General features: G+C 40.6%; 1 protein-coding gene across 4 annotated transcripts in view; it reads left to right on the top strand.

Annotated features, from left to right (window-relative positions):
* NEBL (nebulette) overlaps nucleotides 1-17,690 on the top strand; it is a 306,245-nt gene that overhangs the window by 211,215 nt on the left and 77,340 nt on the right. For 2 of the 4 annotated variants that reach the window (XM_089693738.1, XM_089693737.1), the window contains exons 4-5: nucleotides 5,000-5,110; nucleotides 14,050-14,160. The exons of the other annotated variants lie outside the window; for them this stretch is intronic. In XM_089693738.1, the coding sequence (XP_089549864.1) occupies nucleotides 5,000-5,110; nucleotides 14,050-14,160 (222 nt within the window). The remainder of the gene's footprint in view (nucleotides 1-4,999; nucleotides 5,111-14,049; nucleotides 14,161-17,690) is intronic. 4 annotated transcript variants of the gene reach the window in all.

Here is a 17,690-nt window from a genome sequence, read left to right as displayed (position 1 = left end):
GGTTATAAAATTAGGTTTTTAAATTATGTTTTTTAATTTAATGGGATCTGTTTTTGTTGTAAGGGGACCCCACATGGGTATACAGAGGGATGGCGGTGATGGACATGCTTGTGTCCAGGTTTGTGTCCAGATTAATTAGTGGGAGGGATCTCCCATTGCTTTATAAGCGGCTTGGAAGTGGAAATGAGCGTCTTGATAACGCCCTGTGGGTGGGGCGAAACGCGTTGACGCACTTCCGGTTGCCTGTTGCGGCGTCTGACGTCATTTCCGGTGAGTGGAACGCACGCTGAGCGGTGCGTTCCAAGGGGCCATCTTAGCATAGTGGATGAGTCTGCATCTGAGGTCTGCCATCCTGCTGTATACCAGGCTGTGGGGTCTTTATGCAAAGTCGCTGTACTTGGAAAGTGGATCATTTTGAAAGAAAATCATTGTTGTTTCTAATAAAATGCGGGTTATATCCCGCTAAAATGTGAGTGGTCTGGAGAGATTATTTTTTATTATTATTTTGAGGAGAAACCACTACGGTATCACGCTATGGTCTTTTCTTCTTCCTGATTTTCCTTGGGGGATTCGGTGAGAGGAGTAAGCAGAAGAGGCACCCAGACATAAGAGGAAGCAGCATTTGGAGGTCTCATAAAAAGTAAAGGGGGTCCAGGAGCCCTTAATATTCCTGAAAGGCGTGTGACTCACTAATATCTGGTGAGTGCGGTTAATGTTGGTTTTTGCACTGGTGGATGGTGAAGGGATCAAAGGCACGGAAGAATCCAATGAAAATTATAATTTAATTATTATTTGATTTATTTTGCCACGGGACTGTCTACTAAAGTTTTTGGGATTTTTTTGTCACTGGACTTATGAATTTTAATTTTTTATATTTATATATTTATTTTTATATATTTTATAATTTAATTTTTACTAACACAAAAGTGTTTTTTTTGTCACAGTCTTTAAGTTTGTTTAATAAGTTGAGTAATGCAATTGACTATGTGGGTTTGCGCTGGTTTTTATTGATATAAGTTTTTTTGGTTTTTGCACCTGTGTACAGCAGCATCTCACGGGGAATTGTGTGTTTAATAGGAGAGTCCTGGGCGCTGAGGTTTTGTCTTTTTTACATATTAGAGCGGTGAGTATGTATGCTTGGTTTTTGTCTTCCCACACTTCTCCTTTAACGAAGGTTGTTTGTAAAATACTTACCGGTACCTATATATTTATTTCTGTATTTGAACTAGGACAAAATGTACATATTATAATTTAGCTTTTTACTTGTAGAGTAGGTACTGGCCTGAGAAGGATTACTTTGGATCCACTTGCCTTCAATATGAATTGCAGTTTATGCAAACTAGGAATCCATTCTTTTGGGGATAGTTCACGACACATGTGTTCCAGGGCTTTTTTTCTGCATCCAAAATACATAGAAAGTAGGTTACATGCTTTTCAGTGGCATAGTTCACATCAGTGCTTGCAGTTCCAGTGCGATCCAGTTCCAATCCTTTTCTAATAAAATTAGAACATGCTGCATTTTTCCTCCACAGAACTGTACTGGAATGCGACAAAAATGCAAAAAAAACACACCGGATCCCCAGTACAGTGAAAAAAAACTGGAAAAAGAAGACAAAAAAATCTGAAATGCATCTAGAAATGCATCAAAAACACACCCGAAGGCATAAAAACATATTAAAAACGCACAAAAAGAAATGCAACTGGAACGGATCTGGAGTGCGTTTTTTGGTGTGGACTGGCCCTAAAAGTGTACGCAAACCCTAACAATGGACCTCTCTTATCTGTTTTCTTTTGGTCTGTTTAAAATATGAAGGGAGTTCAAATCAAACTGGCACTTTTAATTTTACAGGTATAAAAAGGTATGTTAGTATGGCAGTACTGCACGCACTAGTAAGTGGCAAGTGTGTCCTATTATTGATAGGCGGCGCACATGTCACGGGCCAGTCCAGAGGCCATTAATCAAGATAGCAGACAAAAATGTTAGTGCGTGCATGGAACAGCGTGGTGATGACATTTCTTGTGAACGAATGCATAAGCCGCAGATATTTTCAATAGACTTCAATCACAGTGCGGTGATGAGACGCTGAGCTGCAGTAAACATTTGAATGCTGTAAGGGCAAGTTCACACCATAGAAACGCAGTCCATATGCATTCTGGACGCGTTTCCGTGTGCCTGTTTTTGACACGTTTTTGGTGCATTCGGGGGCATTTTTGCTGCATTTTTGCCACGTTCCGGTGCATTTATGATGCGTTCCGGTTTACTTTTTCCCCCTCTCTTTTTCTTCAATTTAAATAGGGATATGTGCTTTCCAGTGCATTTATGATACAGTTCTGTGCAAGAAAAATGCAGCCTGTTCTACTTTTTTTCAGCAACCGTAACATACTGGAACTGCAAGCGCTGATGTGCACTATGACATTGACAACCATATAACCTACTTTCTGTGCACTTTGGATGCAGAAAAAAAGCAACTGAAATGCATGCAGTGTGAACTGGCCCTAAATGTTTCAAAGATGGCTGTACTCCGTCAGTGACGATCTCAGCTGTGGTGTTGCCCAGCCCACAGCAGCCATTCCTGTGAACATTCATAGTTACATAGTTATATAGATAGTCTGGCTGAAAAAAGACAAAAGTCCATCCAGTTCAATCATTAAAAAAAAAAAGTTATAATCCTATACCCACAGTTGATCCAGAGGAAGGCAAAAAACCCAGCAAAGCATGATCCAATTTTCTCCTGCAGGGAAAATATCCCTTCCTGATCCCCCAGGAAGAATCCAGGACTATTTTAAAGCAATCCACTGAGCTGGCCAGAACCAGCTCTTGAGGGAGTCTATTCCACATTTCCACAGCTCTTACTGTGAAGAAACCTTTCCGTGTTTGGAGATTAAATTTCTTTTCCTCCAGATGTAAAGAGTGCCCCCTTGTCCTCTGTGATGACCTCAGGGTGAATAGCTCTACACCGAGTTCACTATATGAACCACTGATGTATTATACATGGAGATCATATCCCCCCTTATGTATTATACATGGAGATCATATCCCCCCTTATGTATTATACATGGAGATCATATCCCCCCCTTATGTATTATACATGGAGATCATATCCCCCCCTTATGTATTATACATGGAGATCATATCCCCCCCTTATGTATTATACATGTTGATCATATCCCCCCTTATGTATTATACATGTTGATCATATCCCCCCTTATGTATTATACATGGAGATCATATCCCCCCTTATGTATTATACATGGAGATCATATCCCCCTTATGTATTATACATGGAGATCATATCCCCCCTTATGTATTATACATGGAGATCATATCCCCCCTTATGTATTATACATGGTGATCATATCCCCCCTTATATATTATACATGGAGATCATATCCCCCTTATGTATTATACATGGAGATCATATCCCCCCTTATGTATTTATACATGGAGATCATATCCCCCTTATGTATTATACATGGAGATCATATCCCCCTTATGTATTATACATGGAGATCATATCCCCCCTTATGTATTATACATGGAGATCATATCCCCCTTATGTATTATACATGGTGATCATATCCCCCTTATGTATTATACATGGTGATCATATCCCCCTTATGTATTATACATGGTGATCATATCCCCCCTTATGTATTATACATGGAGATCATATCCCCCCTTATGTATTATACATGTAGATCATATCCCCCCTTATGTATTATACATGGAGATCATATCCCCCCTTATGTATTATACATAGAGATCATATCCCCCCTTATGTATTATACATGGAGATCATATCCCCCCTTATGTATTATACATGGAGATCATATCCTCCCTTATGTATTATACATGGAGATCATATCCCCCCTTATGTATTATACATGGTGATCATATCCCCCTTATGTATTATACATGGTGATCATATCCCCCTTAATCTCCTCTTCTCAAGAGAGAATAAATTCAGTTCCTCTAATCTTTCCTCATAGCTGAGCTCCTCCATGCCTCTTATCAGTTTGGTTGCCCTTCTCTGTACTTTCTCCAGTTCTCCAATGTTCTTTTTGTGAATTGGTGCCCAAAACTGAGCTGCATATTCCAGATGAGGTGTCACTAATGATTTGTACCGGGGTAATATGATATCTCTCTCTCTGGAGTCAACACATGGAACGCCGGTTCCTTCAATGCATAACCTACCATGAAATTGCACAAGAGATGAATCTTTCTGTGGGAACGGTGAACACAATCATTCACGAATGTCCTAGGATGGTTCAGGCATACTGACATATCTTTCTGTCAAAGCTTTCCAGGCAATAATTTAACGCTGGAATAAGTGTATAAATGTAGCAGGGGAGTATGTTGAAAAATAAATGCAGTTTCCACTGCTTGAAATTCATTATTTTAATATATAAACTCAAAAGTCCCGGTTTGACTTGAATGCCCCTCGTACAATAGAAAAAATGTTATATTTGTCTGATATATGTAAATCCTGTGAGCTAATAGTGTCCTGTGCTCTCTGCCTGTGCTCTTATCAGTCCATATTATTCCCAGCTATCTTTGTGGACTGAAAAACACCTCCTTCCTTTGTTATGGAGAAAAAAAGGGGTGGTAGTATTCTGTAGTCCTGGTTTGGGGTGACAATCCTGCTGCTACATTGATACAGTATAGGGAGTGAGTGTTGTTACTCTGATTCAAGAGGTGTGTCAATGGCAGGATCCGCAGGTGAAAATAATGAAAAAAATAAAAATAATGCAGCCACCGCATCTAAGGACTGGTAAACTGCAACGGATTACATTTTGTTTTTTGATTAGATAAACTTTAGTGCAAAGGCTGCTAGAAGAGCTTTTAGCTGTATAGTAGAGTTCACATACTTTATATACACATGGTGCCTACCTACATGCTTGCTTAGAAAATGCAAGTCTATGGTTCATTTCTTTCAATCTTTTTTAGTTTAAATCTTCACAGCATCAGTAACATTTACTATTCATTTGTTCCATCAAGGCGAAATACAAAGAAGCTGGGAAGAAAGGATTGTCCAACCCCCTGTACAAGCAGATGCCAGCAACATTAGACATTGCCTTCGCAAAACAAGTGTCCCAGCTCCAGAGCGAGGTACCGGCAACAACATATTTCCATGGCTTTGTGTTGTAAATCATACATATACACTGAATGGGCCAAGTGAACTCAGCTTTGATTTACAAAAGGAAATTAGACTGTTCACTTTGAAATGGAAATTACACTTTGCAAGGGGATTTTTCCTAGAGTTTGGGGAATGTGGTGAAATTACACTTTGCAACGAGTACCCTATAATCTGCAATGAAAATAACAAACAGAGTTTTTGCTTGCACATGATTGGATGATAGAAGTCAGCAGAGCTTCCATCCATTCACTGTTATGAAGTAAATTGCCATGAAAAGTCCAACTTCACTTGCAAAGTGATCAGCCTGTTTGCCTTTAGTGAATCCACCCCATTGTCTCTTTAAATGGAAGTTAACCGTCATCTTGAGGTGGATATATAAAGGGGTAAATGTACTAAAACTGGAACACTCAGGATCTGGTGATGCTGTGCATGGGAGCCAATCAGCTTCTAACTTAAAGTGTTACTAAACCCAGGACCCTGCATTCACTATATCTGGTCTCCCACATCACACAGAACATGGAAATGTAATTATTTTAGTAAATTTAAATTGCTAAATACCTTTTCTCATCAGCAGTTAGAGTAGCCTTGTGACTTCAGCAGAGCACTGGTTAAAGCTTGTAAGAGGAGTTTTCCTTCTGCTCTAGGAGGATGCAGAACCCCTGACCTCTGTCTGGACAGTACTGATTGACCCTGTGCTGATAACATGCACTTTCCCAAGTGACTACGGATTCAGTCTGTATCAGGTGGTCATTTCAACAAGAGGAGGGGCAGAGAAGAAAGGATGAAACAGCCTTTTTACACAATGCAGAGGATTAACCCCTTAGGTTCCACAGGGAGTATAACAAGTATGCAGAACCCCTGACCTCTGTCTGGACAGTGCTGATTGGCCCCGTGCTGATAACATGCACTCTCCCAATAAAAAAAAAAAAACCTCTATAGCAATACACACCAAACTGAGCATGTGCACATTGACTATGGATTCAGTCTGTATCAGGTGGTCATTTCAACAAGAAGAGGAGCAGAGAAGAAAGGATGAAACAGCCTTTTTACACAATGCAGAGGATTAACCCCTTAGGTTCCACAGGGAGTATAACAAGCATGCTTTACTGCATATACAGACTGATTTTACTTTTGTGGGTTTCGTAACACTTTAAGCTTGTTCAGTTAAGCTTTGGCAATAAAATCTGGAAGCTGATTGGTTTCTATGCAGAGCTGCACCAGAGTGCTCCAAATGGCGGTATGTACTGGGATTTACATTTTTTAAAAAATTTTTACTAGTAATGACAGGGATCAGCGACTTATAGCTGGACTGTGGAACTGCGGCGACATCCCCAGTGACACCAATACAGTGATCAGTGCTAATAAAAAGCACTGATGCTGTACTAATAGCACTGGGCAGGAAGAGGTTAACATGTGGGGTGATCAAAGGGTTAAATGTGTGCTGTTTTACTGTGGGCTGTGTTAGCGCTGTCAACTGTAAGCACACTGCTTTACATGGCTCTGCTATGCAGAGCCATGCAAAACAGTGCGCAGGAGCTGAGAGGGGAGAGAACTGTATTGTTTACATACAGTTCTCTCCCACTGTCGATAATGCTCCGTGATCACTGGATGCCGGTGAGTAATCACTGGCCAGGATCCTGTGATTGTCAGCCGAGGCCGAGAATAGCAGCTCGCGCATGCCCCCTACCTGGGAATGCAAAATCACGTATATATACAGTATGTTCCAGTAGTGAGTACACCCCTCACATTTTAGTAAATATTTTATTCTATCTTTTCATGTGACAACACTGAAGAAATTACACTTTGCTACAATATAAAGTAGTGAGTGTACAGCTTGTATAACAGTGTAAATTTGCTGTCCCCTCAAAATAACTCAACACACAGCCATTAATGTCTAAACCGCTGGCAACAAAACTGAGTACACCCCTAAGTGAAAATGTCCAAATTGGGCCCAATTAGCCATTTTCCCTCCCCGGTGTCATGTGACTTGTTAGTGTTACAAGGTCTCAGGTGTGAATGGGGAGCAGGTGTGTTCGCTCTCACTCTCTCATACTGGTCACTGGAAGTTCAACATGGCACCTCATGGCAAAGAACTCTCTGAGGATCTGAAAAAAAGAATTGTTGCTCTACATAAAGATGGCCTAGGCTATAAAAAGATTGCCAAGACCCTGAAACTGAGCTGCAGCATGGTGACCAAGACCATACAGTGGTTTAACAGGACAGGTTCTACTCAGAACAGGCCTCGCCATGGTCGGCCAAAGAAGTTGAGTGCACGTGCTCAGCATCATATCCAGAGGTTGTCTTTGGAAAATAGTTGTATGAGTGCTGCCAGAATTGCTGCAGAGGTTGAAGGGGTGGGGAGGTCAGACTGTCAGTTCTCAGACCATACGCCGAACACTGCATCAAATTGGTCTGCATGGCTGTCGTCTCAGAAGGAAGCCTCTTCTAAAGATGATGCACAAGAAAGCTCGCAAACAGTTTTCTGGAGACAAGCAGACTAAGGACATGGATTACTGGAACCATGTCCTGTGGTCTGATGACACCAAGATAAACTGATTTGGTTCAGATGATGTCAAGCGTGTGTGTCGGCAACCAGGTGAGGAGTACAAAGACAAGTGTGTCTTGCCTACAGTCAAGCATGGTGGTGGGAGTGTCATGGTCTGGGGCTGCAGGAGTGCTGCCAGCACTGGGGAACTACAGTTCATTGAGGGAACCATGAATGCCAACATGTACTGTGACATACTGAAGAAGAGCATGATCCCCTCCTTTGGGGACTGGGTCGCAGGGCAGTATTCCAACATGTAAGGACCCCAAACACACCTCCAAGATGACCACTGCCCTGCTAAAGCAGCTGAGGGTAAAGGTGATGAACTGGACAAGCATGCCTCCAGACCTAAACCCTATTGAGCATCTGTGGGGTATCCTCAAACGGAAGGTGGAGGGGTGCATCCACCAGCTCTGCCATGTCGTCATAGAGGAGTGGAAGAGGACTCCAGTGGCAACCTGTGAAGCTCTGGTGAACTCCATGCCCCAGAGGGTTAAGGCAGTGCTGGAAAATAATGGTGGCCACACAAAATATTGACACTTTGGGCCCAATTTGGACATTTTCACTTAGGGGTGGACTCACTTTTGTTGCCAGCGGTTTAGACATTAATGGCTGTGTGTTGAGTTATTTTGAGGGGACAGCAAATTTACATGTTATACAAGCTGTACACTGACTACGTCACATTGCAGCAAAGTATCATTTCTTCAGTGTTGTCACATGAAAAGATAGAATAAAATATTTACAAAAATGTGAGGGGTGGACTCACTTCTGGGAGATAATGTACATGATTTTGCGCACTGCTGCCACACTGTAGTAATATATCTAGGAAAGGCATTTCGCCTACATATTATTATTTATTTGTCCATCCCAGCAAGACTCTTACTACAGCTTGAAAATAATATCGGGGCATAGGTCTGCTTTAAAAAATGTTAATATATAGTCTGTATTGCTTATAGAATGTTGAGTTTAATTTTACTTGTTGGCTAACAACTCAAGTGGCAAAAACTAACACTGGCAGACACCTTGCGCAGTCAGTTGGCGGACCGTGGCACGGCTCTCAGCCACAGAAGAATCTTTGTTGTGGAAAGCTACATGCTGTACTTCTGCCAGGTTTCTCAGGCAACACCAGAAAAAAAAGTCTTTAAAAGATTAATAAATACTGGCCTTATGTCATAAGCTAAATCCCCCCTAGTGACCACTCAAAACTGCATTAAAAAATAACTTTTTAGGGGTGTATAAATGAAACTTAAAGTGTTTCTTGGATTTTTATAATTTGGGAGAGGAAAGATCATTAATTAAGCCTAAAAAGATTTTATAGCTGTGTCTAGGATTTATGTTTGCTGTCAGGTTGAAGCATGATTTTTTTTTAATTAACATTTTAGGAATAACAGTCTGGTAGAGAAGAATCTCTTCTTTAATCCTTTCATGACCAGAGGTCTTGGAAGCCCAGATGCCCAAGCCAAATTTTGGAGCATCAGCATACTTATATAAGGGAAAGAACTATGCACTCTGATCTGAAAAAAAGCTAATCTTGTGGACATTTGTTTATTTCATGAGGTCGGCTTTAGGCCAGGAGCATGTGAGTAATCAAGATGGTGTAGATTCCTTCATTCTATAGGCGTATGGTACCCCATCTCTTTCCTGTTGCAGGGGGAAGATGGAAGGCGCCCTGGTGGGTATGGCCATTGCTGGTGGCTAATTAGGGGCTTACTAACATGCAAGGAGGGCCACGGGCATCCAACACTCCTGGACGCGTGTCAGGTTTGATCGTTTTATTGGCAGATTTGCTTTGCAGGAGAATTCCCTAAGTGCCCTGAAATGTGTTTGTTGGTTTATACAAGTATTTGGAAGCACCTTTTGATACTTTTTTTGTCACTCAAATCAGTTGATTTGCGTATTTTTGAGCATTTTCAATTTCATAGAAATCAATAAAAAACGCCATTCATGCGGTTTTGCACATTATTGTGCGTTTTTGAAGCATTTTTCTGCTCCAATGAGAAACTGTAATAAATGAATAAATACATGTTAAATGAATAAAATAAATACACAACAAATAAAAATAATCGAAAATAAATAAATAAAATTCTATGTAATAATAAATAAATAATTAACCCCTAACGTTAACCCTCTAACCTTTAAAAAAATAATAATATACAATAAATTATTATTATTATTATTATTATTAATAATAATAATAATAATAATAATACATAAATTAACACCCTAACAAAAACACATTAGTTAATGAATTAAATATAATAATAATAATAATAGTAATAATAATAATAATAATATTTATATTAATAATTGATAAATAAACACCCTAACCCTAGCAATAAATAAATATATAAAAAAGAAGATGATAAATAAAATATTAACCCTTAACCCAAACCCTAACTCTAACTCTAACCTCAAAACCTAACCCCAACCCCCAATCCTAACCCTAACACCTAACCTTCACTCTAACCCCTTACTGTAACAAAAAAATAATAAGAAATTAATATTAATAATAAAAAATAAATATAAGCTGGGTGGAAAAGCTAAAAAAGCTGAAAAACATAGCAAGAAATGATGAAACAGTTGATATTTTTTCTATTGGCTATCAAAAAAATGCTAAAGCTCAGAAACACTTTGAAAACACTGTACAAAAAAATGCGCAAAAATGCGTGACAAAATACCTGCTCAAAAACGTGACACTCAGGTCAAAAGTCAGTTCCTTGTGCTGTATTGATTGGGTGCACACAACATGATCTGCAGATTTTTAAAGACACATTATCTTATTTCCAGATTTCCAACCAAAAGTTACTTTATGAAAGAGAGGTTCTGTTAACTTTTATTTTAAGAGTGTCTGTGTCAATGAAAGATTAGATACATTTTTTATTAAACTTGCTACCAAAAATCTTGCTCTGACTTGGCTGCCTTAGAATTGTCCTAATTTGAAGTTTCAAAGTGTTTGGGCTCAAGAACTTTGAACACGGACATGTCTTAGTATCCAAAGAAGTTCCCAGAAGCCTCAGGGAGGTTGAGACTCATGTCTTGCCAAGTATAAAAAGAAAGACCTCAAGTCAGCTTCTTGTGATGTATTCTAGCAAATGCTTTGTCCTCCGTCCCCACCAATATGACACACAGAGTTTTCTTTTTTAAATGCTACATTAATTTACAAGGCTTCAGACAAATGTGGCAGGCACATTTCACGGGAAAGCCATCTGCCGAAGAAAAATGAACCACAGACAACTATGTCTTTCTCTTTGTCGTAAAAATGAAGGATATTTTTGGCAATGCGAATATTTTCTCTGTCATAAATAAGGGGTGTGTATAAATCTCTGGCATACAATTAGTCATGAAATGGACACTGTATTTCTTATTTCACACTTACATGACATCACTGAAATAAAGTTCAGCTGGCATTGGCTTAAATGATGGCTCTGGTGGTGAAAGTCATCTTCTCATAACTTGATCCATTGTTAAAAAGTTGTTCACAGGCTATAATATTGTATACCTAAAAATATTCTATAGGATCATGTAGATTGAAGGAGGGGATAATCAGAAGATTCATAGAAAGACTGGGCTGAATAAAAGGTGCCGGATGTGACAATGGCTAATAACTTGAGGAACACTTTGCTTGTTGCTTATGTACTGTAGCTCTGACTCCCTAGGGAGCTGCTGGAACCTTTGGGTTCTCCTACAGTTTCCAATGATGACCTATACTGGACACAACAAGCGCCGACACAACAGTTCCAACTGAATGGACTTTACTGAAGCAAGATCAAGCCCTACAAAGGAAGTTCAGTTAAACAAAGGCAGCATAAGCACCTTACACCAATCAGCCGTAACTTTATGATCACTCACCTAATATTAAGAAGGCCCCCCTTCTGCTGCCAAAACAGTCCTGACCCATCGAGGCAGCATTAGCACCATACACCGATCAGCCATAACTTTGTGACCACCCACCTAATATTAAGAAGGTCTCCTTCTGCTGCCAAAACAGCCCTGACCTGTCGAGGCATGGGCACCACTAGACTCCTGAAGGTGTGGTACCTGGAATCAAACTGTCAGTAGAAGATCCTTTAGGTCCTGTAAGTTTCAAGGTGGGGCCTCCATGGATGGGACTTTTCCAGCACATTGGGATCTGGAAAATTTGATGTGATGGGGCAAAAAATCTATGCAAAATATCACAATAGAAGTTCTCTGAATGATGCAGCCATCCCATGTAGTAGATAGTGTCCAATTAACAGCATTCCTTTGTGAAAATTAACCTTTCATTAATTTTGTAAGTCCACATTAATAGATTTCTGACATGTCACAATATAAGGAAACCGTATAATATTTTAGAAACCCTGCAAGTAGTCCTTGTTGTCTAGGCAAGTAACTTTGTCTAGGCTAATATTATATAATCAGTCTGCTATAGGCAGAAGACAGCATTTCCTCAGTCACCTGTTTTCTGGTTATCAGACTGCAACATTGTAACATTGTGGCAACTGACAAGGTGGGAAGCCACAGCAGGCACTTATCTGTGACAGACATTTGTGAACACAGCTACGCACTGTTTGGGGCCAAAATTACATGTGTAGTACAGTGAAGGCTGTTAGGTAAATTTAGTTTGCTCCCCAGTATTCAGTGGAGCAGGAGTTGATTGTTTAGAGCTGCTCAGTGTTTCACAAGCTGCTTCTTTGATTACTTCCCCATGGATTCTAGAGGATTCTAGAATTATAGTGGGAGTAATGCAGGCCATAGATGGATCGTAATTCGGCCAATTTTCGGTCGATTAACGAACTATCGGTCGGTCTAAAAAACCTACATGACCACCAATTATTACGAAAATCGGCCGATTAGTAACCTATAACGGGAAATGATGTCATTTTTATTTTTAATTTGTACCGGAAATGAAACTTCGTACGCTGCAAACTTCTCTTTCCAGGTCACTGCACATGCGCATAACATTTTCGGAAAACGATCGTCCGTTTTTGACCATCAATGAGGATAAAGTCGGGCGTTTTCCGAAAATTTTCCAACATCACCGATAATCTGAAAGGCCAAAATACACGAAAAACGGCCGACGAAATCGTCCACTAACGATAAGATAATCGGTAGATTTTTCTTCCGGACGAAAAATCGGCCGAATTACGATCCATCTATGGCCTGCATAAGAACAGAGTAAGTAGGCAGAATATTGATGGCACTTCAGCCAATCTCTGGGGAGGTGTGCTCAGTAGGGGGTTGAGAAGCCCATATGTAGTTTGAGACCTGAGGAAGGTGAGCAGTGTTCCTGGGTCCTGGCTTGCTGGAGGAGACCCCTGTGCAGGGGTGCTAGAGAAGTCTTTGTGAAGACACTGAAGTCCCAACTAAATTTAGCTGGGGGCATCTCTGTAAGCTTAGTCCTGGAATCAGGTTGGGTCTGGAGAAACTCACTGGAGAGAACCAAGAGGAAGTTGGGGAGAAAGAAAGTCCAGCTGTCCTATGATGTTGTAAGTCTGCATCTCCCTCACTGAGAAGAGCCTGGTGGTAATTGGGAGGAGGCAACCATTGATCCTGTGGCTGATTGCGTAGATGACCCCAGTGCTGAAGCTCCAGTGACTGTGTGTATCTTTTGTTCTCTTGGAGAAGACATAGTCAGCGTCAGCAGAGAGATTCTGTGGGACATTTTTGTACAGTTCAGCTACATTGCTAAGGAGTCCTCAAAGTGTCCATTTCATCAGTTTCAGGGTATCCCATGCTCCCCCTCACCCCATTCAAGTTCGGCGTTCCAATAACACCCTAAAAAAGACACCTCTATAATGTTTCTTGAGCCAGAGAAAGGGTGAAGAAAATGGTATGTGCCTGGATTTGTGTGCATTAATCTGGGGAAAGCATCAAGTTCACCAATAGTTCCTTAGAGGATATACTGCACATGATTATGTTACCTTTGGGCCAACAACTCAGAAATTAGGTGCTTACTCTGGATGATGCCTGAACAAAGGTGGTTCATCCTGCTGAAGAGAAAAGAAGATGAAGACATTGTCAGGAGGTTTATGGTGACCTTTGGATGGGGTAATAAATACTTGGAAGTCTTATACGTACACATGACTTAGCATGCATGCACTTAACATAAAATAATATATCTGATGCTAGGTCCATTTTACTTCATTCCTTGCTTTGAGAATTGACAGCTACTAAGAATCATCTATGTAGAAGCCTTTCACAATCAGTGGGTCCAACCTGGTCACCAATGACTTCTGCTGCAATGGACAGTTAGGTTTAGCTGCAATCACTCCATGATAGCCTGTGATTAATTACTAACATTTGTAGTATTGTAGCTGAAGATTGTGTTAAAGTAGCTCCTGTAGTTTGGGTTGAGTTTGAGATGACTGATGCTTTTTTTTTGTGCAGGTTCTATACAAACAGAAATATGATGCAGAGAAGGGGAAATCAAATTATGCGCAAATGCTTGAGCCTCCTGATTTAAAGCATGCAATGGAAGTAAACAAACACCAGAGCAATGTGAGTAACTATGATTTTTTATTTTACAAATTTGACTTTCTAATACTCAACTAAATATGTCTGAACAATGTACAAGAATTCATCTACCAGAGCTCAACTGGTTGTAGCTATAAATGTGTAGGAAAGAAAAACTGTCTGTGATATCCATAGCATATAATTAGCTTGTTCTTCTTTATCATGAAGGATAGGTATTTAAAGTGATTGTAAAGGGAATTTAAAAAAAAATAACAAACATGTCATACTTACCTGCTCTGTGCAACGGGTTTGCACAGAGCAGTCCCTATTCTCCTCTCCTAGGGTCTGCTGCTTAAGTTCCTGACTCCTCCTACCTGCCGAGTGCCCCCATAGCAAGCTGCTTTGCTATGATGCGCCTTAACCTCTGCAACATTTCCAGAATTCACTCCCTCCTATCGACAGCACAAAATAACTTATTCACTTCTTTGTTATATTCCGCCTTGACTACTGCAACACTGGCCTACTACTACACAGGATATCCCCCCTTCAATATATTCTGAATGCGGCTGCTGAACTAATTGAACTAATACACCTTATTAACCGATTTGTGACTGCTGCCCCTCTCTGCCAATCTCTTCACTGGCTTCCACTACCCCAACATAAAAAATTTAAAGTACTAATACAACATACAAAGCCATCCACAACTATTACCCCAGCTACATCGCCAAACTTATCTGCAGATATCACCCAAATCATCCTTTTTGCTCCTCCCAAGACATCTTGCTCCTTAGCTCCCTTGTTATCTCCTCCCACACTAACCTCCAGGACTTTTCTAGAATCTGTCTCATCCTCTGGAACTCCCTACCCCAGTATGTTCTATAAACTTGTAGGCAGGTGCAGTCTGGTTTCTCCACTGTAGGTGGTACTCGACGTGTGTGGTACCACAGCCTGGAGAGGAAGTCAGGGGGAAACACAGTTTCTCTGTGGTTTCCTGGGTCATTGGAGCAGCGTTTCGGTTGGCTACGCTGTGGCCATGTGAACCTTGGTGGCCATCTTGGGTCAGCAGAGTCTATTTAGGTCATTACTCCTGATTTGGCCCACATTTTAAGAGTGGCTAGTAAAGGGAGAGAGGCCCCGCTAGTTAGGGAAAGTGACTAGCGGTAAGGAAAGGCTCCAGACAAGAAAGGAAAGGCTAGGGACGCGCTATCCTGGAAAGCAGTCTCCCCACTTCGGACTGTTTCAGAGGGACTTCATCTGTTGGCATCTCTGACTTTAACTGCATTGAACTGTGATTTATTTTCCTAAGCAGTGCTCTCCGCTAGGGTGTTTGTAACTTTGGCGTTCTGCTCAATACAAGTCTCAAGTTTTTTTGCAACTGGACCTTCCCACAAGCTCCTACCTTTTCTGCCTTTATGCGATCCTTGAAAACTCATTTATTCAGGATAGCCTACCACACCTCCACCTAAGAACTATTCTTGAGTCACCTCCATCAGATCATCCCCCGCAGCTATCACCTTTTGTACCAGCTCCCCCTCCCTTAGATTGTAAGCTCTACTAGCTCCTTCTGTATTGAATTGTATTGTAATTGTACTGTCCCCCTTTATATTGTGCAAACTGTTGATGCTATATAAATCCTGTATAATAATAATATTAATTTCTGGCACCAAACCCTAATCCAAAAAAACCAAGAGGTCTGTTTTTATAAAGAACATACAGGGGGCATCATGATTTCTAAATATGGCCCTGCTGGGGTGTTGCCATCACATGTAATATATTCTGCTTACTGTACTGAGCCATGGGAATGTGTAAAGATGTTTTAACAGGCAGAGCATCATGTGCATATACGTTCTTTCAGTTGGATGTGGTGAGGTGTTATCACCTGCTGTGAAAAAGATCAGCGTGAATTGACAGAGATGTAATCAGCTATTTTTACCTCTCATCTCTGAGGGGCACAGAAGGAGTGCATTTGTCCTCGATATTTATACGTCTAATTAGGGCGTACATTTCCGGGGGGATTTACAGAATAAACAGGAGTATATTTAACTGTGGTGGATTAAAAAACAGCTGCATTGGGGCTTGTACCTGGTAAATGTGTCCTCATGCATTGTACAGCATTTCTATTTTTTTGAGAATTATAGATAATAGGCACACAAAATGTATACAAATGTTATTCAGTGATGATGTTCTTCTGCAAATTCAGAAGTTATTTGTCAGTGAAAGAGGAACACACAACAAATCTATACACCAAAAATGTATATTGTACACAGTGACATGAGCCACAGTCTATAAAGGCCAGTTCTACATTAACATACAAATAAATAAATAAAAAACATTATAAATAAGTCTTATCTGAGAACCAAGATTTATATAACTATAACCCAACTGGACATCATGTCTGTATTTCCTAATTAATCACTCAAAGCTTCTTGGCCAGTTTCATCTTCGTTCTTGTTGGTTTAAGTCCCTGGGTCTCTTCCTTCCCTGTGTTCCTTCCTCCCACTGATTCTAGATTTTCCATTCTTATGGGATATCTAGACTTTGTGGCTAAAAAACGAAAAACAAATCTTTGCTCTTGTAAAACACTGAATATGTACCGCTGCAGGGTGTGGCAAATCTGAACTCCGCTCTCTTCAAGCAGTACTATCTCTGGAAAAGTCTTTAGCATTCAACACTTTGAATATCTCCTACCTCCATGCATTTCCTACTGTGTGCTCTGTTTCCTACAGCCAGCCCCTCAATCAATACAATAGTGATAGAGAGGCAGGCAAGAAGAACCATGGTACAACCCTTTTTTCCATACTTTCAAGTCAAGCACATGGGAAGGACCTATATCACCATATCAAAATAATTCTTTGTTCTCACTCACCATAAAAAAGGACTTTGGCGGTTGTTTCCAAAAGTCCCTTCTGACATATGTAGTGGAGGTGTGTAATGATTTTCTCCAAGCCGAATCCTCCCGCACTGTCTCAGGTGTCGGGTGCAAGCGGAATATATAGCCAACTGCTCTCCAAACACACAGGAAGAAAAAAACAAACCACCACACTCCAGTGACATCACATGGATCCTGATTTATTATAACTGACATCCACAAAGACAGTCCCCGCCCCATGGGGCCTTCTATCCAATGCCTTTTGTTACTTTGAGTAAGCCCTGTTTGGTAAAAAAGGGTTAGAGGGGAGGTCTCATAGGTGGGGACTGTCTTTTTGGTTGTCATTTCTAATAAACCAGGACTTATGTGATGTCATTGGAGTGCAACAGCTTGCTTTTTTCTTCCTGCGTCCCCTCTAATATGTCATGAAATTCATCAACTGTCAGTTACTTAATGTTCAATTGAACCCCCTAGTTTAAATCAGCTAACTCCATTCCAGATGCATCAAATCAAAAGGTGCTTAATGACTTACAGTTCATTTTATTTCTAGAGCAGCTACGGCTTGAGGAGAAATGCCTGCCCATGCCAGCAGATGCAGAGCAGAGCCCCTACTCTCTATGGGGAAGCAATTGTCTCATTGCAAAATCTGACATGCTCCTACTAAGTCAGATCTATACAGGGGCGGACTGACAACTCATGGGGCCCC

This window comes from Staurois parvus, unplaced genomic scaffold (assembly GCF_062004578.1).
Source record: "Staurois parvus isolate SC_StPar_1 unplaced genomic scaffold, SC_StPar_1.0 ptg000636l, whole genome shotgun sequence".
NCBI lineage: Eukaryota > Metazoa > Chordata > Amphibia > Anura > Ranidae > Staurois > Staurois parvus.
The sequence above is the reverse complement of the archived record's forward strand: the minus strand, read 5'-3'. Positions and strand labels throughout refer to the sequence as shown.